This window comes from Trypanosoma brucei, chromosome 10, assembly GCF_000002445.2.
Source record: "Trypanosoma brucei brucei TREU927 chromosome 10, whole genome shotgun sequence".
In the NCBI taxonomy this organism is placed as follows: domain Eukaryota; phylum Euglenozoa; class Kinetoplastea; order Trypanosomatida; family Trypanosomatidae; genus Trypanosoma; species Trypanosoma brucei.
Window position 1 is genome coordinate 1536126 of NC_007283.1, and position 22641 is coordinate 1558766.

General features: G+C 48.7%; 6 protein-coding genes across 6 annotated transcripts, besides 4 other annotated features; all 6 read right to left on the reverse strand.

Annotated features, from left to right (window-relative positions):
• Window positions 1–182: 182 nt before the first annotated feature.
• Window positions 183–2330, reverse strand: Tb10.70.0760 (hypothetical protein, conserved; the record flags this gene model as incomplete). The annotated part of the gene is made up of 1 exon (XM_817760.1): window positions 183–2330. The coding sequence occupies one exon, from the start codon at window positions 2328–2330 to the stop codon at window positions 183–185; it is 2148 nt and encodes a 715-aa protein (XP_822853.1).
• A 55-nt stretch (window positions 2331–2385) lies between these two features.
• Window positions 2386–2406: a sequence feature (AT_rich).
• Window positions 2407–2784: 378 nt separating this feature from the next.
• On the reverse strand, window positions 2785–3525 carry Tb10.70.0750 (hypothetical protein, conserved; the record flags this gene model as incomplete). Its single annotated transcript, XM_817761.1, has 1 exon — window positions 2785–3525. One exon carries the CDS (start codon window positions 3523–3525, stop codon window positions 2785–2787), a length of 741 nt encoding a protein of 246 aa, XP_822854.1.
• Window positions 3526–4105: 580 nt separating this feature from the next.
• Window positions 4106–4145: a microsatellite.
• Window positions 4146–4314: 169 nt separating this feature from the next.
• Window positions 4315–4335: a microsatellite.
• Window positions 4336–4784: 449 nt separating this feature from the next.
• Window positions 4785–4816: a microsatellite.
• Window positions 4817–5699: 883 nt separating this feature from the next.
• On the reverse strand, window positions 5700–6941 carry Tb10.70.0730 (hypothetical protein, conserved; the record flags this gene model as incomplete). The annotated part of the gene is made up of 1 exon (XM_817762.1): window positions 5700–6941. The coding sequence occupies one exon, from the start codon at window positions 6939–6941 to the stop codon at window positions 5700–5702; it is 1242 nt and encodes a 413-aa protein (XP_822855.1).
• Window positions 6942–7630: 689 nt separating this feature from the next.
• On the reverse strand, window positions 7631–8659 carry Tb10.70.0720 (phosphatidylinositol N-acetylglucosaminyltransferase subunit c; the record flags this gene model as incomplete). Its single annotated transcript, XM_817763.1, has 1 exon — window positions 7631–8659. The coding sequence occupies one exon, from the start codon at window positions 8657–8659 to the stop codon at window positions 7631–7633; it is 1029 nt and encodes a 342-aa protein (XP_822856.1).
• A 1012-nt stretch (window positions 8660–9671) lies between these two features.
• Window positions 9672–19397, reverse strand: Tb10.70.0690 (neurobeachin/beige protein, putative; the record flags this gene model as incomplete). Its single annotated transcript, XM_817764.1, has 1 exon — window positions 9672–19397. The coding sequence occupies one exon, from the start codon at window positions 19395–19397 to the stop codon at window positions 9672–9674; it is 9726 nt and encodes a 3241-aa protein (XP_822857.1).
• Window positions 19398–20238: 841 nt separating this feature from the next.
• Tb10.70.0670 (hypothetical protein, conserved) lies at window positions 20239–22434 on the reverse strand (the record flags this gene model as incomplete). The annotated part of the gene is made up of 1 exon (XM_817765.1): window positions 20239–22434. The coding sequence occupies one exon, from the start codon at window positions 22432–22434 to the stop codon at window positions 20239–20241; it is 2196 nt and encodes a 731-aa protein (XP_822858.1).
• Between the last annotated feature and the right edge of the window lie 207 nt (window positions 22435–22641).

Sequence of the window (22641 nt, forward strand, 5' to 3'; positions counted from 1 at the left end):
ACCATTAAGAAGGCACAAAGCACCAGGAGGTGAAAAGGCACAAACACCGTTCTTCGCGGGTGGAACCTGATAAAATAACCCGAGCATAGAAACAACACCGACTACACAAGCGTGGAAGTGAAACACACTCGAGAAAAGCAAAAGCGACATGTCGAAAAGACGACCGGCCACTGTACCACATGCTATACCCTACCAGATTCACGCAGTAGCCGAAGGAATGTTGTCGACATGCCACGGCCAACGGGGGCGCTAGAAGGCTTTTTTACAGACGAAAAGGCGGTGCCCCGCTCCCTTGCAATCATGCCCTCGATCGTGTGGATACCTGCTTTATGCGTTTCTTCGATACACTTACGGCGCCGGTACTCCTGAATCAACAGACGCTCAACCTCGTAACGAATCTTTTCATGGTCCACATACGGATCCGCATTCTGCTGCTGTTTGTCCGACTCATCGTCATAAAAACTAACACTCATCAAGTTAGTCTTCAAGGACCGCTGTTTCCCCCCCGTGCCAACTAGGAGGTCATGCAAGGGGTGATTGGAATCCTCACAGATGCCAGTGTGAAAGGGTCTCCTGTGGTAACTTCTGGAGCTTTCGGGTCTAGCGAGGGAGAGCCATGCGAAGGAGTGTGATGGGGGCCGCGACAGACACTCTTCAGTCCATGCCACGTATAGGAGTTTTGACCACTCTTCTCCCATAGCATCTGAGGTGACACTCAGGTGTGAAAGCGGTTTCAGATCCTTTCCCTTCTTAACTTTTCGATAAACTGGGTAAAGATAATGCAAATTGTCTAACGTGACGTTGGGACCCAAAATAAACGCCTTGGTTTGCTCTCTAGAATTCTGCTTCCTGCGCGAATTCATGAGCACGCGGAACTCCTTGAATGTTGAAAGTGAATGAAGAGGTTCCCGCAAAGATAGAGGGCCCTCTCTAACGAAACGCACCTCCACTTTTTCCAATGCTTTCTCTGTGTCTTGAATACGTGCCCTACACTGAACAGGGGCAGATCCACTAGCTAAATCTGGCCTGGGATCCAACCCAGATTGGCCGGCGCCCATAGATTCGGGGAACGTCAGGTGGCCCTTCTCCAGGAGAATGGCTGTAACAAAGCAAGCATTTGCACGTCTTCGATATGGTCCTTCAGAAGGGTTTTCGGTATCGGCTAAATTCACCCATGCGTAATTCTTCTCCTCCTTTCCCTTGCCACATTCGTCCATGTAGCCAGCCATGGTTAAATTGGTCATACTCTTTAAAATACTTGAGCAGTGGGAAGAGCGCGTCCACAAGGACAACGAATGCGAGAGCACTTGCCTCTCTTTGGTTCCATCAGTGGGAGCCTCCTCCTGCAGAGTCGCAGGTCCACACCATGATTTCTCATCAGTGGTGTTGTTAGTGAAAAGATTTTCAGATATGTGAAGCGTTTTCGCTGAAAGGCACGTCTCCAGTACCAACGGATCATTGTAACACAACTGGTGGCAATTGATCACAAAAAGTAAGCGTCGCCTGACAAGTTCTCGCCTCTCAATACTCTCTTCGTCCATTAAAAGCCGAATCAACTTCCTCTCGCGGGATGTTTGCATCGGGTTAGTGCGTGTGTTGCACCGTATCCACGCTCTCTCAATAATGCTAACTGCGTGCTTAAACACTTCTTGCTGCTTCCTCCATTTCAGACGCAAACTTTCAAGTGCGCGAAGGAACGTCATCACCATCACTGCATTGTGCTCTGCAACCCTACCCTCTTCCTTCCCTTTCAGGTCAAGAGACAATGCGTACGCGGTGCAAGCTTCGACAATAATGCGTTTAGCAATGCGTGTGCGCAACTTCCATAGACGGTGCTCCCAGGTATACCGCTTCTCAATCCGAGAAGCCAATGCGTCAGGAGAATCTACAAGTCTTCGCAGCAGCGTCACGCGGAACCAACGCTGGAGACGACTCACTGACACCTCCATTGCCACACGATGCAGGCGCGAGTTCGATGTGTTTCCACCACTCTTTGATGTTGTCCCACGGCTTCCCGTAGGGTACGTAAGCCGGTCTGCGGTAAAGCAGGAAGTGGGTCTCCTTGATCCTGTACCCCACACGGAGCTGCGACGCGTTGAAGTATCACTACTAAGCGTCCTCCCCTGCGGACCAGAACGGCTAGTTGCGCTTCCCTGCCGACCGCGCATACTGCCGCGTTGCTGACTCATCGACCCGGTAGAGATTGTCCGCTCTTTAGATGTAGTCTTCCTGCGCGACTCCTGTGGTAAGCGTTGCGAACTCGTCCCACGCTGCTGCACGGGCGGTAGCCGTAGTTTTTTTGGTGACCCACCCCCCTTACCCCGATTCATTTGGCACCTGCTGCGTACAAGGTATGTTCGCTACACTGATTGCTTTTCTTCTTTGAAATATATATATATATATTATGCGCTCTGAGAGCGTTGAAGCAAAAGCGACTTAGCTTTGAGGCGGTGGCTGCGCACAGACACAGCGCGACAGCCTCCATTTAAAGGGGAGATGAGAAAGGTAGCAATACGTAAAAGCAACTCCGGAAGCAAACAACAATGAGGCAGTGGGGACCAAAGTACATAATAATGATAATTAGTTAGAGTGTGGAGTAATTGTAATGTGAAGAAGGCCTCAAGTCTTAGTTCTTCTCCTTCGCCATATATGTTTTTTTTTCCAAAAGCAACATTAGCGAAAGAACCGCTATGACGCCATTTCCTTGCCAACCCGTGTCCGTGTGAGAAACAGACAAGCTCTGCTGCGGCGTCTTTCTTACGTCCTCGGAAAGACGCCACAAAACTACAACTCGAACTTCTCGTCACCGTAACTCCCCATGGAATACAAGGGTGCGGCAAATGGCTCGTAGTCTGAGTAACACTGTTTGAAGATGCGCTCTACGGCGCGCTCCGAGAAACCACGGCATAATGGGTTTTTTTCCACAGCTGTAATAGCACGACGACGAACACACTGTATACCACCACTCAGGAGATCAAACCGCCCGCGACGCATCTCCTCCCCGACAAAACAGTCACCACTCAGCCTGGCAGCGCGTACTTCACTGCATGCCTGGTGCATACAATCCGAGGCTTCAATAATGCCTCGCGCGTCGTCAAAGGCATGGATCAGCTCGTGTCTGAGATTCCGCTCAACTGCAGTGCAAGTTTTCGCCCCGGGTACAATGCTGTCGTTCTCAGTTGCCTTATCCAGCACAACATGTTGCTCGATAAGTAAAATGTCCCCCTTTTCGCAATCCCTGCGTGCCCGACGCCACATGTACCCTGCCGCTGAGGTGCCATCTGCCATGGTGTTGCTGCCACCAGCCCAAGATGCATTGGCAACACCGCCGCTGTCGAGTTGGGGAACGCACTTTATTCGCTCACGACGGAATGGGGTGTTGCTAATTTCTTCTATGCTTTTGATCAGATACTGCACGGTATTAACATTTGCAAGGACCTCATCTACAGCAGCCTCACATATTTCGTGGATGGAGGGCTGCTTTCTGCTTAAGTTCCCTACACCATCAGGTTCCACAGAGGCCATCAACAGCGACACCTGCAGTGTCCCGGTGAAGGTGACAACAACCGCAAAGAAACGGTTGGAAGAAGTGACAAAAACTAAAAAAGAAAAAAGTGAACTGTGACGAGGAGACAATACATACACAAACGCATACAAAATAAGCTTGTAAGCAGAACAGAGGATGCTTTGCGACGCCAAACTGTGCCACCTCTGTACACAGTTTCCGCTTCTTTGTACGCGAGTAAATGAGCGCCGACAGCAACAACATTGTTACAAAAAGTAACGACAACAACAACAGTAATGATAGTAAGAGTCCTATCTACCCGTAATTCCTCAAAGGTAAATATACTCGTCGCATTTGAAATACAAACACGAGTGAGCATATATAAATATATTCTTCTTTTTATATTTATGTGTGAGCGTGTAGGCGCGTATAAAAGGGACAGGAAAGGAAGTTGACCTTCGTCCTTACTTCTAAGCAGTGGAAAGAACACCGGTCACGTTAAATATATATAAATGCAACAGTTACTAAACCTCTTCTTTCTCCCTTTTTTCATTTACCTTTTTCTCATTTTTTTTTGATGTATTACATCACTCCTTGAACATATATATATATATATATATATATGAAGATGTGTATATATTTCTCAAAAAAGAAAAAAAGGAGAATCATAAGTAAGGGGTGTGTAAACTCCACTACCTCATAGAGGCTTCATGAAAGCGCCGCGCGCGCATCGCACATTGTTTTCTTCATAAATCTTCCTCTTCTTCTAACGATTAGTCCCTCAACTACCTTCCCTTCTTCACGTTTTACATCATCATCATCATCATCATTCTCTGTTCTCCCTTCTTGTCTTCTTTGCCCACCTTCAAGTCTCCAACGTGATGACAATCATCAAAATAAATAAATAGAGAAGTCAAAACATATAACATTTTCTTCTCCCTTAACCCGAATTCCACTTGCCTCTTATTTTATTATAGGAACCCTTATAAAGACAGACAAACACACTCATTTATTCACTCAATTCTAACGCATAACTCTCACATGTATATATGCGTGTGAACTAACTATTCGTCACCACTTAAAAACTAAACGCCTAAAAAAAAAAAAGATGATGCTACTACCCAAAATTGCTAAAAAGGGCACCACAAGTCATTTTCCTAATAACTATGGCACCACTATAATACGAATAAAAAAAATAGGGAGCGGAGGGAGGGGGTCATGACTGTGTGTGCTGACATTTCTAGCATGTTGTCACACGATGACATACACCCACACACGCATACATCTATATATATATATATATATATATATGTGGGTGGGTGTGTGTGTGGGTGTGTGTATGTTTCTTTACTTTCACAAGAAGCGTTACATCCCACAACATCACGAAAACTCAAAACTAATAAATCTCTCCTTGCGGTTCAACACAATATCACACAAATGCAGCGAAATAATTCTGCGATGCATCATTGTCGGTAAGGGTGCAGCACACAAAATGTTCATATGCGTCTCCTCCTCCTCATTCCCCCATTAGGTGAAGTAAATGGAATAAACGTGCAGCAGCGTTCAGGCAAAGAAAATAGTGAAGAGAAAAGGAGAGGGGAAAAAAAAGGAATAGCAGCGACTCGCTAATCCATCCACACGCCCGTGCCCCTTTTAGGTCTTAATCTCATGGAACCTACACTTCTCACTCGTGTATGCACATGTGCGTATGGCAATTCTTTTTTTTTCTTTTTACCTCGTGTTCAAATATGTTATTCTATTGAACTTTGAGACTGCTACGAGCACCAACTCACGAAAGGAGAAATACTGCAATAATCCTCACCCAGTTATCCACCTTTTGTTCATGTTTTATTTCTTCACTACACATATTCCATTCAAACCACTCATTTATTCTTAAATTTATTGTTCTTCCTTTACCCAATGAGTTACGCTTACACCCTCGTGTGCCCAACTACTTCACCGCATACAAAACAAACAAACACGAAGGAATGTACTAAAAATATCCAATCTGCTACAATAAAAAAAGAAAGAAACAGTGGCGACCGTGTACTTATATGATACCACCACACCTGAAAATGGTTAAGGTAAACAAAAAAATGATCTTTCACTATTCTTTGGAAATGCAAACAAAACTTATGATTGTCTCTGATGATGATGAAGAAGAAGAGAAACAGAGGGGGAAATATGCGCGACATTACCGGTACGAGTAACTACGTAACCACTGTGGTGAGAATGTCCCTTCACCCCCAGTGGCGGAGTCCTGAACAGAATCTCCATTATTTCCTAATGTAAAGGAAACAGAGACACCATCAGTGGCAGAACTGTCATTCCCAGCGACGGCAAGTTGATGAAGCAATCCAGCGAATATTTGCGCGGGATCCTCCTCGTTTTGCCCCTCCTGCGGGGCGTTCTGCAAACTACTCGGGTCACGGAATACCGCAGTCTTGTGGTCAAGAAGGTCTGACGAATCGCTTTGGCTGGTCATCGTATACTTTGGAGATCTATCACGCTCATCCACTACATTGTTGATCTCATTAAGTAATGGAAGAGGTATCATATCACGTTCACTCAACTCCGCTTCCTGACGTCTGCCACCTCGGTGCTGCCTTAACTTAGCATCATCTAATACACCCTTCTCCATGAAATAATGCGGAACCCGCAATGCGGAGAATAGCTTAGGACAACACTCACGAAAAACCGCGCCAAGTAATCCCCTCAATTCACGAAAGCCCCGCTCCCCAGGCGCCGCCAAGTCGTCCCCAAGCGTCGGTGTCCAATCAACAGGGTATGGCGCCTGCAACGAATTCATGGTAGAAGAGTCATCGATGGAAGGAGATGACAGTTGAGTCTCCCGTACGGCTACTGAGCCCCCTTTGGTAGCGTTTTCTTTTAAGCTACAGCCGCTGCTCATATCCTCCATGCCAACTGCTGGTGGTCCCATCCCATGCGTGTCTCTGCGCGATGCCGCTGCACCCCCTGTCGCTACATGCATTCTGCCAAAAAATGCCCGCGGCCACAGAAAATCGATGGGAAGGGGACATGAAATGTCCACAGGCACCGCCGCGCACCTTTCTGTTGACTGAAAAGAACTCTTGCTTGTACTGCCCACGGCAAGAGGAGGAAAAGCGACAGCTGCCGGATCTGCAAGTGTAAAAGTGCTGTTGCTGCCACTTACCGCGTCTTTGTGCGACCGTTCGCAAGTTGATGTACCTTGCTGGGGCGTACTCCCCCCAACGTCGTTGCTTTGCGCGGAACTTCTTGAAAGGATGGCGCGCTGGTACGAAGTTTGAGAGACAATATTTAACCAATCACCGCCTCCAGCGATTTCCACGCCGCCGGTGGCTGCTCTCTCAGGTGGCCCATTTTTCCTTTGCTTGGAAGTACCGCAGCCGCTTCGCATTAGGGGGTAACCATTGTAAGGACCACCGTTGTTCATGGATGATGATGGCCCGCGCTTCCTAAAACTGTTGGTAGACCTCTGGAAGAACAATTCTTCGAAATGATTTGTTTTCTCTCTTGAACTCTGCTTTTCTCCGCTTATCAACTAAGTAATGATAAGCGACTTCTTTAAAAAAAAAAAAAAGAGGCACAGCGGGCAGCAAAAAAAGCGAAGGTATTAAGATGTTTGTTCACTTGGACAGTTACGTTGTCACGGATTTATTGCATCGTTGCCTGTGGTGGTGCCGTCTTCTTCTCCCTCTCCTCCTGTTATGTCCTCCTGTTGTATTTGACGGTATCGTATATTCCATCCTTCCCCCTTCCCACACATAAACTTTTTCTTTTTCCAACATGCAACATCAATACGAAACAGAATGAAACACACGTGAATAAAAGCGCAGAAGCGATATCCACAACATAGCATGAAGCGCTTGTGCTCGTACTGAGATAAAAGCGCACTTAACAACAAAGTGCATGGAAGAAGAACAAGACTAAGCAAACCTATTCACACGCACAGAGAGTGACATATGCACACATACGGAAAGTACAAATAGAACTCTTCGCTGAATGTGCCCACAAATGCAAAAAAAAATGAGGGTAAATATGGAGGTAAAGGCTATGTAAATAAATAAACCGAGAACCGAATTTTATGTACGCGTGTGCACATTGTAACCCTCGATAGACCTTTCACTGAAGCATGCCTGCGTTGGCCCATTCGACTGCAGCCGCACTATTAGTTGGTTTTGCCTCATCCCACGGTCCATTGATTTGATCTTTCATGCTGCCATGCAATTTGACGAAGAAGAATGGAATGACAACAGATATTACCACCACCACTACACAGTACAGAAGGGCAAATACCGGAACCTCCATCAAGAAGTAGATGGCAAGCGCACATATAGTGAATGTTAACACAACATGTGCCCTTAGGGAGACATGTTTGAGGTTATGTCTGGGAATAGGAGACAAAGTGAAGCATAGAATTCCAAACATAATGAGTGCACCGCTCTGAAACACCCTCTGAATGCGTGAGGCAATAAGTATTATGCCGAATGTGGCTGCATTCACCGCAGTGTTCTGCTGATACCTCTCCGAATAGCAGTTGAGGTAATTATAATCCGTCAGAAGCACATGCACGAACATTGACAAGGAACTAAGTGTCACAATGGTGTCATTGCTATACGCCACAGTCAAGGTTTGTAGGACGGGTGACAGAAGAATAAGGACCCCCACCAGTGGAATGCCTTGCCTACACAACCCCATCAAGTAATGCGTAAACGGTGTGGGAATCTCACCGCGATCAACAGCCTGCTGCCGCTGCACCACAATACAAAACACAAACGCCAACGTGAATAGTGTAGCATTCACCCACATGAGCGCGCACTCATCCACCCTCCCGGAAAGCATCATAGAAAATACAAAGAGATAGAACACAACAAACGAAAATTGCTGAATAACAACAAATGTGTCCAACACCACCTTGTTATACTCATAGGTGGCAACATTCACATTCTGCCGTAGGTCCTGAAGGAACTGCTGAGGATCCACATAGTTGTCTTCATACGGCTGACGCGTGTACAACACTTTGCGCCAAACGCGCCCCTCATCACGCACTGTCGCTGTTTCAGTTGACACGCTCCCAATAGTACCACGTGGCTGTGCTGCCTCTCCCATCGCTGACGTTTCTCGCAACGAAGCCGGCTGACAATTGCGCATCCAAATAGAGGGCAACAGAAACAACAGTAACAACGGCAACGGCTATGGCAACAGCAATGGCGCCAAAGAACTTAGTAAGCAAATGGTATAATAAATAATTATAAGTTAACAATTCTACATGCGCTGAAACGAACTAAAGTGAGCGGTTGAAGAATGAAGAAATCATGGGAAAGGTAGACACACATCCGCAAAAACAGAGACATTAAGGAGGAAGCCAGCGCAGAAGCGCAACATCACGCATTTTCAAGCGCAGTGCCTACTTATTTTTAAAAAAGAAGTGTAAAAAGTTTTCAAGTGAAAGCCACTGCACCCCATTACCCGCCTCACTTCCTACCTTTCTACATTTCTTTGTAAATATGTGCCCCACTAAACCATATACATATTGATATGCACAACACTTCTGCGATCCCTCGCGCACGGTGGTCGAGTGGAGGGTCATCAACCAATCGGTGACGACACACTCAGGGAAGGGGGTGAAAGGCAATAAAATACAGTGGAAATAATAAGCAAACACAACCACACGATCCGAGCAAACCTGCGAGACTTCCCCTCAACCGCACTAACTTCTCGCATTACTTGGGTAACTCCCTTTTTGATTATACTTTGTTCTGGGATCGTAACCCCTCTTATTGCTACAGCGGCAACAGCAGCAGCAAACATATATCTGTAATTTCTTCGACGTGTAGGAAATAACCCCGTTGTCCCACACAAACACACACACACACACCTCGCACCAGCTTCGATGTTCTTCAGTTTGCAACATTTAAACAACGACACTGCAAGTTAAGTAGCGTTCTGAAACATCGAAAGAGATTCACAACGCAACCGACACACACATCACCCATATGAGACAAAACATGCAAAGGAAATATATAAAAAGCACCAACCTGGTATGAGGCCAACGTGAGCCACCACAAAAAAGAAAAAGGCAACCACACAATGCGACAGCGGGGAAGTGAAGGATAAAACACCAACACACACATATAAGCAATTGTTTCTTCGCTTTTTGACATTACGGTGGTGCATCCACTTTCGACCCCAAGCAGAGAAGTGATAAATATCCATGAGTCGAACCACACACCACTGCCTGGGGATTGCTGGAGTGGCACGCACAGGAAGAAATGGTATCACCGGTAGCGGGTAATGGGCACTGTACTGACTTCAAAACGTTAAGGTGAAATGCGTGCATAAAGTGAAGAATACCACGGGAATCCTCCGATGCACTGGTGTTTGTTAGCGGAGCCGTCGAAACAAGAACAGTCTGTTTAGGTGTAGTGCACCACCCGGTAATACGACCGGGGGCGGATACAGAGCGGAGCAAAACACCATTGATGCTTATCTGATGAATCACGTTATCAATTGTGGACGTAAAAAGAATATTCGGTAAATAGCAATTCGGTTGGATAAGCACACGGTCGATAGGGAGCTTTGCGGGATGGCGCAGACTGCGCTCCAAACGATTATTCGCCAAGCTATGAAGCATAAGCATGCCATCCCGACTTGCAGTAGCGACAACGTCGAGGATGGGGCACACACTTACTGCAGTGGGGTCGTCCTCATGACCGTATACTGTAAACATCAAATCCACGCGCAGCTTCAAGCGGTTGCGCTGGAAGTGGCAACTCCACACAATAAAAGTCGTGTCCTCCGCACCGCTCACAAGGTATCTGCTGTCCGCACTCGCCGCAACAAGTACCACGCGGCCACAGTGGGCGTGTAGCCGCTCCTCCTGGAAAGCTGGGGTCGTTAAAAAGTTACGAATGACTATTGTGTTATCAAAAACGCCCCCGAGCGCTACAAACACTTCATTGTCAAGGAGCAAAACAGCCACATTCCCCGTCTCACAGGGACCACCAGCCTTCTGACCAATGTTCGGTATCATGCCGGGTGGAAGCGGTGGAATTCGCCGCTCAAAATCTTCGGCCACGTCGACGATCGGCCGTCGGAAGCCACTGCCGTCCACCGAGCCCTGTGGCACGGGTGCCGCCGGCGCTCCTGAAACGATTCCAAGTAAATATGAGGATGTGTGAGCAACGGCAGCCGCCACAGAAGGGGCAGGGGTCTGATTACTAAAATGGCTTTTAACGTTGCCATCGGCGACAGGACCAACCCTAGGCGTCGTCAACGTCGGAGTTACCGCGGGGCTCGGCAGTTGCTGCATACGCCTCATCACTGGCGAAACACTAATTCGGTAGAGCAGTGCGGCACCGTTCCCACACACCACGAGCACCCGATCATTGTCAAGCACCACCACGCGCGCCACGCGCGTGCACAAGTGGCGAATGTCAACTGCCCTCATGCCAAGCACGCAACTGATAGGGTCAGCATATTCCATGGCACGCCGCTCAACATGAGGGCGGGTGAAAAGTTGAATGGGTGTCTGGCCAATGTTATCGAGCGAGTCGATCAGCAGCCGCTCATCTACATCATCTGTTTGACTCCTGTCTAGATCTTCGTAAGAATGCCAATTAAAGACATTAAGTGCTGCGATGGCCTCCTTGCCCCTTTGTTTGTATCCAAATATCAAATCGATCCAATGGTGTAAGTTCAGTGAAACGTAATCACTCTCAAGGGCTTCCCTCATGCGGTAAACAAACTCGTAGGGATCACCATGGGCCCACGGTGGCAACTCCAGTGAATCTGTGGGTCGGCCGTCTTGTCTGCACCCAAACCGGATTCCATTTGTATTTACACACATTTCGGGCAGGTAGAACAACTCTGGAATGAGCTCGCGGACATCCTGCGAGTTCGTCAGCACCCCATTCCAACATGACGCCAAGGAGTGAAACATTCGGTCGGCACAATCAAAGTGCCCATCTTGCAGGATAACCTGCAGCGTTGTGAACGGCTCGACGCGGATCATGTAATACAGGACAACTGCTGGAGAGCTGTAATGTGTGAAGTAATGGGCAGGCACGTCACCAGTTTGTCGCATTTCTTCATACCGTGTTTCCACGTACTCGCGACTCTGAGGTCCATTGCAAATCCCTATGGGCAACGACAAGTCACGAAACGTGGAGGATTTCTCCAAATCAAGTCGGTCACTCTTGTAGTCGGCAATCACCCAGGGGAATACGGGGTACTGCGTAAGATCATTCACCGTCCGGCCACCAAAGAAATTCAACCAGAGAAGGTATTCAAAGTTAGATATCTTGTGTTCGCGCCACTGATTCGTGCGACACATAAGGAGTGGCTCCTTACGTGGGGTCTCATGAAACAGGTAGAACGGGTGGTAGGGCACCTTGTGTCGCTCCACCGACATTCTTATGCGGTTTACAGCTGTCCGCATTTCCTTCACGGAAGCAAAATTCAGCAGCACACTGCGACCATCGCGGAACCACATTTCTACTGCACTACGCCTCATTCGAAACCGCCTCCCTGGCGCAAGCTGAGCGATATGACCAGTGGGATAGATAATGTCCCGCGGCTTTACAACTAGCGACGATGCTTCATCAGCAACACGTTGGTTGTATGCTTTATTCTCGTCGTCAAAGAATACGCAAAGCTCACAGTCACGAATAATTAGCATGGCACTCCAGCAGTGCATCATAGAAGGCACCTCACATGAAGAGGAGAAGTGCACGATAGGCTTTGGAGTCTGCGCCGTATTGGTCCCCGTGATGCTGTTCGTATCTTCGTGGCTAACTTGTTTGTCGAGGATTTCATCGCAGTCCACAGAGCTATCAGACGTAAGCAACATCTGTTCACCGCCTCGTGCACGAGGTAACTGTTTCCCAAAGACCTTGGTGTCACTTACGGGTGCCCCGGCTGCGGTGATGTTGGCGTGATCAGTTCCACAAGGATCAAACTCAAATTTCCTCCGTATCAGCAATTTCTGTTCGACATCCTGCAAACGCACATACTTCATGTTCCGCTGCTCCCCAGGCCCAACATCCCAAATAGTACCTCTGCAGCGGCTGAGAAATCGAGCCCATACTGTATTGAAAAAAACCGTAGCGACCTCCCGAACTGCTAGTGTTGCGAATCGCTCTGCTGACGACTCCACCCCTCCAGCTGCATCGTCACCTTCTCCCTCCGTGCCATCCTGCAAGTGCTGCTCCAATACCTCAAGCATTGTCCTTCGTGAAATACTAAAGTCAGTCAATATTCCATGCAACCGCGCCATCGTCACACTGTGGTATTGTTCAATGGTGCGTGCCATACTCTTGTCTGTGAGTTGGTCGCGTTCCATCGCCAATGTGCACTGGGAAATGAACGCCTCGTAGTCTTCGCGAGAGGCGACTTCAACAAACTCCTTCATGGAGTCCTCTCCCGATCTGCCACAGAGCCATTCAAGTGTGCACTGTTTCACGGTTTGCTCGCCCACGCTGGAAGGCACAGTTCGACTGAAAAACTGCATCTGGTTCAAGTCACGCTTGTGAAGAATACATATGGCCTTCATACGACGCAGTATCTCCTGGTTCGCATCCGGAAATCGCAAGGAAGGACCCAACAAAGAAAACCTCAGCCGCCGGTTCAGAAGCTCGTGTAGACTTAGAATGAGTGTCATACAACTGGAAAGTGGAGAATGCTCCTTCACCTCCGACCACTGCCACATCAACAACGCAAAAGGACTGTAGTCGTTGTCGACGACATCAACCCAACGCAGAGCCAAAGATAATATGTCGTCTAACTGAGCCGCATCACGGAGTGTAAAACCACACACCACACGGAAAAGACGAACAAAGAGCCGAATAAAACCGCCTTTGCGCGGCCGCAGTCCCTGCGGCACGGCGTCCGACCCAGGGGCGCTACCTCCATTACCGCTACTACTACTAAAACTGTTATTCCACGTTCCAGTTGAGTTTAGAATGGCTCCGCTCGTCGTCAGCAGCTGCATTGTGCGCACCGCCAGAGCAGCATGCAACCAAACACCATCAGGTGCGGTGCGCAGCAACATCGAGTCACCAGAAAGAAATGAAACACCGTTTTGTAGCATCTCATCACGTCGGTATTCACTCCCCTCCGGGTAACCCTCGCAAAACTCAAGCTTCAACATTCCTTCATCGGTAAACACAACGAGCTCCTCCTCCTCTGAGTAACCACGTTTGCGATGCGCGTCGGCTGGTCGTGTTGCATCACAGTTAATATACGCGGTCGTGGAGTAGAAGAGAACGTCTTCAACGACAGAGAGAAATGCAGTGAAATTTGCTAACGCCAGTTGGCTGCCTAGACTTAGACAGCCGCCGGTATTATCATCCCGGCGATTTGTCAAATAAGAAGTGTACTCCTTCACAACACCGAGTAGTACGGCATTCAAGAAGACGTTGGCACGTCGGCGGAAGAGATAAGTTATGAGTAATTCCAGCTCGGACGCACCGTAAGACTCCTGAATAAGCGCCTGAAATATAGTGCGAGAAAATATAAAAGCAGTTGTTGCCATAAAAAGTGACTGTTCACCCCTCCGTGCTTCAAGTGACTCGGCATCAGAGAGGTACAACTCTGCGATGCTCGCGTACCACCCTTGCACAGAAAGAATGCTCCTCCACGCTACTGAATCCTGCTGTACTAGAGTGGCAATATCTGTCATGACCTTCTCCTTCATCACCTTGTTGGGAGTTCTCTTCATCAGCAGCAAGAGTGGCGTCAGAACAGGAGCAAAACAAATTTTATCATCGGCTGTTATCGTCACATCCTGCTGAAGGGAGACATCGAAGCGGCCAATGAGGGCGGCAAGTAGAGTTGTGTATAAGGAAACGTCCACAGCGCAATCGTTCAATTTATCGCGTAACCAGGAAAGAGAGATATCACGGGTGACGTGAACAGCCTCGCGTGATGCAAGTAGCGTCGGATTTAACAGTTCCTGTGTCTTCCGTGAGCGGCTTGCTAGCAAAATGAAGAACAGCACCACCTCATTCCGCACCTCCCGCGGCGAGTTGTTCAAAGCAGGCAAAAGATCTTTGACAAAGTTCCTCTTTCCCAAGAAGGAGGCTAGGTTAGGCTCCCTGTTTGCAACAAGAACACGTGTGCGCACAAGTATTTCTATAAGCACGTCCCGGTGTAAATCCTGCTTACGAAGCATCACGCTCACGAGACGTTGAATGGCATCTGCATCATTCATCGTGAGACCACCCTCCATAACAGCCTCCATCAGGAGGAAGAACCCCTCTCGCATCTCCCGATGATGCTCCGAGGTTCCATTGTACGTCTGCATTATTTGACCAACAACAAAGTGAGGCAGGTCCAAACCGCGCAGGTGACGTCGCGCCGGGGCGTTATTATGGCAAAGCAAATACTGCACTTGAAGTAACAACAGTTGTGTCGGCTCCGAGCAAACATGGAGGAGATCACCCGATAAAAACAGGGAATGATACGCCGCGTCGAATAGTGCCTCGTCGCTGACAAGTGCGACACAAATATCATACAAACGCCGTGGAAGCTCAGGACAGTCGTATACAGTAAACTGTTGTACAGCATGCGAAATCATCGGAAACAAACCAACTTCCAACACATCAGCACGCACAATGTTACTAAGTAGAAGAGCCTCAACAAACTTCAGTAGCTCATTCATCGCCTTGCGCGTCGCTTCCGAAGCAGGCCTCCTGCGACCAGGAGGCACACGGCAGTAAAAGGGTAGTTGAGGGTTTACAAGAAGAACGAGTAGCGGAATCACAACGGTTTGAAGTGCCCCAAGAACACATACCGAGTCCATGATACTTTTTGTATTACAAGCAACGGTTCCCTCGTACGTGATCAGGGGCCGTTCTGTAGGTTTTCCACGCAGTAAGGCGGCCAGATTGTGTAATTGTCCACGCTCTCCGAAGCGAGGGTCGACATAGACAGCAATACCAGAGAAAAAACCACGCCTTACGCTTTCACCACCCGACTTCTCTAAGAACAGCTCCAACACTGACTTTGGGGAGAGGGCACATGTGAAGAAATGCACAGCAGCCACTTGACCAACAAAATTGTTGCTAGATGTACGCTGCTCAATATCCTCGCCGCGCGTGCCAACGTGGAAAAACAAGCCTTGCAATTGGGGGTACCTTACGGATGGCTGGGCGCAAACCTCCACACCGTTCACAAACACAACAAACTCACTTGCACTGAATGGGAACTTCGATTGACTATGCACAACCGTTAAGTGCGTCCAAACCAGCGCCGCCAGCTGGCAACCAAGGTCTACCTCAGTAGCTTTGTTGTGTTCAACATCATAAGATACGGCCAACTGTCCATTACTTTTTACAACCAGTTCTAATATGGTACGTTTCTCAATACTCTGAAGAGAATAAATACATTGCCGAGTCCGTCGACCGCCATGAGTCTCCAACCTTATCCACAGGCACAAAGTGTATGCATCGAGGGGAAAATCTGAAAGAATGGCCTTGAGGCCAGTTGGTCCGTTGTGCTGACGAAACGCTATGTAATTCTGCTGCGTCGCCTGGCAATTTAGTATGTGACGAGAGGCGGCGCTCAGCACCTCAATCACAATGGGAACTAGAAATCGTCGTTCTTCCTCGCTCTTTGCGTGTGCAATGCTCATAAGAAACTGCTTTGTCTCCCGAACGGTGACGTGATGACCAGCAATGGCCATGACGAGGGACAACACTGAATCAATAAGTGCAGTCCCTGCCACCACTGGGATAAGGGCAGTAAGCGAATCAAACACACCGGCATTCGCCACCATCCACAGGGAACTCTGCGACACCATGACATCGGACGAAAGGCGCGTCACAAGACACTGCAGTGCGTCACGGTGATCCTCCTTAAATTCAGGTAGATCCAGGAAGAGTCTCAATAGAGGCAAAAGTAACTCAGGATTACGCACCGTTAACGTGCCCTCCTCCCCGCCCACAACTGAACGGCGACCATCCAAACCATTATCAAACCCACAGGATGGCCCTACACTTCCAACCGCTGCACTAACATGAGCCTCATCATCCTCATACACGAGCAAAAGCATACACCGGATAAACTGCAGCCACGATCCGTTATGCGATGTAAACCATGCGGTCTTGAATGACTCCACCAGTTGATCAGCGCCAATGGTGTGAATGAGAACGGCACGCAGTGGTGGATTCTCCTTAACAAGCATGACAACGGTGTTCATGATACACGAGAGACCGTAAGACGAATCAACAACACGCCACGGTGCGGCTGTCCGGTGGAACAGACGGAGAAAAGCATCCATTGCGTTTTCCTTACCACCACAGAGGGCGTTCTGCAACTGCCTCATTGACCCCCACTGAAAAATGTCAGATCGAAGCGCACTAAGAGAGGCCGACATGCAATTCAGCACTGACAAAAACATCTCTTCGTCTTCATTATCTGCCTCACACCCTGACTCCAAACGGGCACATTTATCAAGAGCATCCCAAGTACACTTAACTAACTGATCCATCCGCTGTGTATATTCTGCATCGGGACAACTGTGTGTGTAAAGTAAAAGAAGCATCCGCTTCGCATTCGGGCGTATTTCCTTCACAGAGAGAAGTGAAAAAAAAATATCCACCTCGCCCATTAACACACTGCACTGAACATCCAATCTTTGCAAAAGCCGCAATAACAAATGCAGCACTAGCATACTAATTCCATCGCCTGATAGCCTACCGGACGTGTAACATTCCCTCAACAAACCCACAAGTTTCGAAATACCACCACATCTGATGACGGCAGTTGCGACAGCATCACTATTTGTCCCACACAAAGAGGAATGGAATATCACACATAACTTTAGTAACACATCCGCCAATTCCTCCTGCCGCGCCACTACCCCTCCCCTGTTTTGCTTTTCGTTATCATCGCCGGCGCCCGCAGCCTCACCTTCCACTGACTCAGTGGGCTGTTCCCCAACTTTTATGCTGCAAAGTAAGTCGAGAATGAGGCCAACTTCATTCTCGATGGCTGCACCCCCATCACTGCTCTCTGCCTTGGGAGGAAGAGAGTTCAGCCTGTGGTGTAGTAAATACAATACTGCGTGCTGCAACCGCGGATCTTTCTGGAAAACCCCAAAGACTGGATTAAGAAAAACGACGCGGTAAAAATCCGCGTCTACTAACGATCCTGCGGTATTCACCTGCCGCCGCTCTTGCACCGGGGTTTCCATCGGTGCCAGAGAGTTTATGGCGTATTTCATCAACGCATCATACAAACAAGAGGTGGGCGCAAGTGCGTCTCCGGAATGAAGAAGGGCCTCGAGGAGAGAGAATTCCATTTGCATAAAGTGGCGCGCTGCCTCGAGGTCACGATGCACCTCCGCCGTCCTTCTCACCTCCCGCTGTGTCTCCAGTAAACCGAGATAGCAATGTAAAAACTCGTCTACAACCGCGTTGTCTGCGAGTCGAGTAAAAGCGGGTCGTTTGAGGCTAACCACACAACCGGAATCCAAATGCAAACCGTCGTTACCCGCATCAGCCAAGGTGCGTAGCTCGCGTGCACACTCCTGACCCGCAATGCGGCACCCATCACAGTGCACACAATGATATCTAACACTTATTACTTGCAACAACCGCACCACGTTTGCAGAAAAATTCACAGAATTCATAGCCTTAACAACAAGCAACGGGGACTCTCGCAGCAATCTGGAAAGAAGCAACATGCTACACGAAGCTTGACGCAAGGTTTGCAGCTCTGAATCTCCGGTGCGCTCCACAGCCACAAAATGGGTTAACTCAGCGCCGATACTGATGAGCGAGTTCCGCACTACAAGCTCACTGGGGTTACGTAGAAGGCTAAGTACAACGAGCGGCAAGTTACAGAGAGCTTCAGATATCGTCCTCTCTTCTTCCCCTCCCCTTTCGACCGACCCAATAGCTACTTCCGAACAGTGTAAACAAAGTCGACTACACTCCAACAAGATACCATCACGTTTGGTGTGGGTTCTCAGTGTACTCCCACTGGTGCTTCCCTTTCTTTCTTCGGCTGGGCAAGAACGTTTATGCATCTCCGCGTACAAACTATCCGGCCGCAGACGCACCCACCCCTTCGCTAACTGACTATTCGATATTCCGGTGGCATTGCCCATGTCAGAATAAACGCCCGCTTCACCGGGTGACGGCCGCTTCGAGGGTCCGCAACGAACGTACACAACTTTTAAAACCCGCAAAGTGTCGCGCAAGATGGTCAACAATTCACGGTACCGTATTTCAGTTGCCCTCGGAGGTTCGCAGCTGTCAAAGCATGTTCTCGTAGCAGTAACAACGTCTTCATCACCCCCGCCTTCAGAGTATTCTAGGGGGATGTCATCTGATGGATCCAGGGGTGTGGACACGTTTCCTGCAGCGCTATCACTCACTTGATGCGAAACCGAACTTCCTCCCATCTTCTCGTCACTTAATGCTTGACGAAGAAACTGAAGGATGTGAAGCATATGCCTATCAAACCCTAGCTCGAGCATAAGGAGCCCAACTTTGAGTGGGTTCACTAATAAAGCCGCCTCGAGAACCGGTATAGAGTCTCGTAAAAAATTAATCTTCGCCGTGTCACCAAGTTTGGTGCATGCATACTCCAAACGCTTCAACATTAGCGACAACATCTTCGCCGGAAGCTGCCTGCATGCGCCATTTGATTGAATCAATCTCAGTACCGACAGTTCAAGGCCAGTATCCGATGACAGGGGGTATGGGAAGGATGACTTGGACCCGCTACTAACCAGCCGCTCCAACTCATCCTTCACCTCTGAGGCCGCAGAATGGTTTAGAAACACTCTGTACTCCGCCTCATGTTCATCTTTGCGTTTGGTATCCCTGCAGGGAGCCATACTTCTCCCCACGACAAATGTGTCGAGGAACTTGAACATCCTCCAGTCAAACACTAAATGAAACTAAGACAGTCAGACTGTGCACCGACAACGAAACCACTAAATTTTTCCCGTACCTCTCCCTTTCTGGTACAGTTCCCCCTCCCACCGCGATATACGCAATAATACTTGTACTTGCTTACCTCCTACCTATGGTTTCTTTCACACCGCCTTCCCTTCTTCCACTCTCGCGAAGGTGCGTGTATGCTGCCTTTCCTTTATTATTATTATTATTTGTTCTTTCGCACTCCTTCTCGCTAAGTGTGTTTGAGCAAGGGTGACCACTCCGTCTCCAGTCACCTTAACCGCATACACAGAGCGCCTTTTGAAGCGGGCAAACAGAAGCCAAGAAAGTAAATTTGGAATAAAGGGAGGAAAACTTAAAACATACTCGGGAACAAATCCGCAGGAAGCAGGGTGAAACAGTAGGAAACACAGAAAGGACAAAGAAAGTGTAACACATCAAAAGAAGGAGAAACGCCGCCAACAAAGCAGAAACAACATAATTTTCCGCACGCGGAGAGGCGAGGAATAGCGCCAAAATAATGGCAGTGGCTAGTTGCCGCTCAACATGCCACACTTTGATGGCACAGTTCACAATAGTGAAGTTGAGACGTGCACGCAAAAAAATTACAAGCGACGGCACCAATCAGTGAGCGTCACTTTCTGCTCGCACCAGCACCCCCCCCCACCGCCAACCTTGTACCACGCGCATACACATAGTGAATACAACACAAAGTGGCACTTCCACATATGCGAATGAGAGCGCGGCTTCGAAGTAGTCACCGATGAAAAGAAAGAAAGAACAACCGCGAAGACTCCCATTCCCGAGATATTGGTGTCATTCACGTCGTTCCTGCGGTTGTTGCCGAATGGTGTCGGCCTCTGCCAACAGTTCATCCATGCGCGACCGCACAGGACCCATAATAGCGTTCCTTATTGAAGCGTGAGTAATAAATATCGTGAGCAATTCCTCCTGGTCGGCAAGCAATCGACGGGCACATTCCACAGCGGGTTCAACCGCACCGGGTGCTTTTCTCGCAATCCCAATCAGCGGGGATGATGCCGCAGTAAGTATCGCCTGTGCAGCACGTTCCGTGCAGAGTTTGATCTCACTCTCTACATCTTTCTTGGACTCCCGCGACGACTGCACAATCTCCAACCGGCGCAAAGCGATTTTTGAAAGGTCAATTCCCTTCTCCACCACGATGATATTCTCGTCGATAAGCGAAAGCTCGTCACGGAGGTGAAGCAGATGCCTCAGTTGACACAGAATACCCTTCAACGGGGCATGCTCGACAGCTTGCTGCCCAACCAACTTAGACAGCTCCTGCACTTGGAGTAGTGTGCAGTTGATGGCCTCCTCCGCAAACACGGAAAAAATAGGAAACTCCAGTGATGGATAGAGAAGTTGCAGAAGTGTTACGCAGTTCGTAAGTGCAGGAATGTACGTGTCACTCGCTGATGCTTCATGATTGAGGAACTGCTGTGCTGCATCTCTTGTCAAGGTGTACTGTGAAATAGAATGACGCAAGAAAACACTAGTGCGGAATACCAGTCGCTCCTGTGTATCCTGAATCATTTTGGTAAGGAGGCCGCTCAACTCCGCTGAACTATACTGCTTAGCGCTCGCCCGCTGTATCTCTTCAATTGTCTGAGCCAATACCTCCAGGTCATCCACCTGCAGCAAATGTGAACGAAATACGTGGTACTCTTCCCCGGAAATGTCAGAGACGATTTGAGGAAAAAGGCGAGCACTGAAATCTTCACGAAGCCAAACGCCGTCAAAAACCTCTTTCTCATGCTCCAAAGCAAGTTTCATCATCCCTACAAGATGACCGACGAACTGTGGGACGGTTTTGTTTCCCTCTTTAACGCTCCCGCCACTGGTTCCACACATCATTTCCAGCCAGTTTTTCAGCACAGGGCCAATGATAAGAACACGGGCATCACGATAAGTGTCAAAAATGTCATCATCATTTGTCTCTTCAAACGGTTGACGGCCGCCGCCGTGCGCCTCCATCAAACGCCGTAAGGAAGCCTTCTCGTTCAGTCTGGCGCAGAAAACATTGTCAACGCTAGCAAGCATACCCGCCATCAAGTGATGTGCTGATGTCATATCACCGCCAAGTACCGCTTGAAGGAGCATCACAAGGGGGTTGCTGCCAGTATCCACACTCGGAGTAACTGTTTCCTGTCCCTCCTGATGTCGTTGCTGATTGCCGTAGAAAATAGAACGATAGACATCAGCAGACAGGGTGCAATTTTGAGCGGTGCGTATGGAAAAAATAATGGCATCCTTTAAGCACTGATAAGCTTGTTGGTACGCCGCAGCAAGCTTCGTCGTGTACGCTTTCGTCGATAGGAACTGGGGGTGGCATGTGAGAAACTGCATCTCCTCTTCCATCTCTTGCAATATGCTGGAGTAACGTTGCGACGTCGCTGACAGGGTCTGTTGTTCTACCTCTCTCACTAAAGCATCAATATGCGAAAAGTGTTTGATCATGCGTTGAAGTTCCTCCTGCACCATCTCAAGCCGGGCTTTGCGCACCATTAATTCGGACGCGTTGCTGCTGAGTTTGTTGCTTTGTTCCTGCACAGCTACCGTCACACCTCGCATTGAATCCAAACAGTCAACCAAGCCCTTGAGGACTCTAAGGCACCGCTCCCCCATCTGCCTTCCGTGTCTCGCACGTTCCAGCCACTGCTGCAACCCTTCAACGGCAGTTTCGCACCCAGTTCTCGCAACAGCTCGCAGTACCGTCTCGGCAGCAATTTCGTCGCCTTCGTGCACGCTTCTTCTCACAGCATCACATCCCTTTGAAGCCGCCCCCATTGAAACCGACCGCCGTTGCGAAAGGGAAGGAAAAGAGCGCCCGCACCACGGATCGCCTTCCAATGGAACACCAGGCCCACCTGTCGCGTAGCTAATGGGCAAAGCGTGCTGGAATGACTTCGACAAAGGCGCTAGCGAAATGTCTAAAAGACGCGAGAACTCTGCATCAGTAAGCATCTCGGCGTCAAAAGAGGTGCACATGTGCGTATACCTACTAAGAAAAAAAAAAGATGGTATATGCAGAAAAGGTGTTCAAAAGGATGAGGAATGTCGACTGAGTCAAATTCTGGAAAAGAAATAGGAAATGCAGAAAGAACAACCGGAAAACAGTACCAAATGCTCACGAGTTGGGAAAGAAAGTAGCCCCACACCATTTTTCCATGTGATGCCTCGACACAAATGAACTTT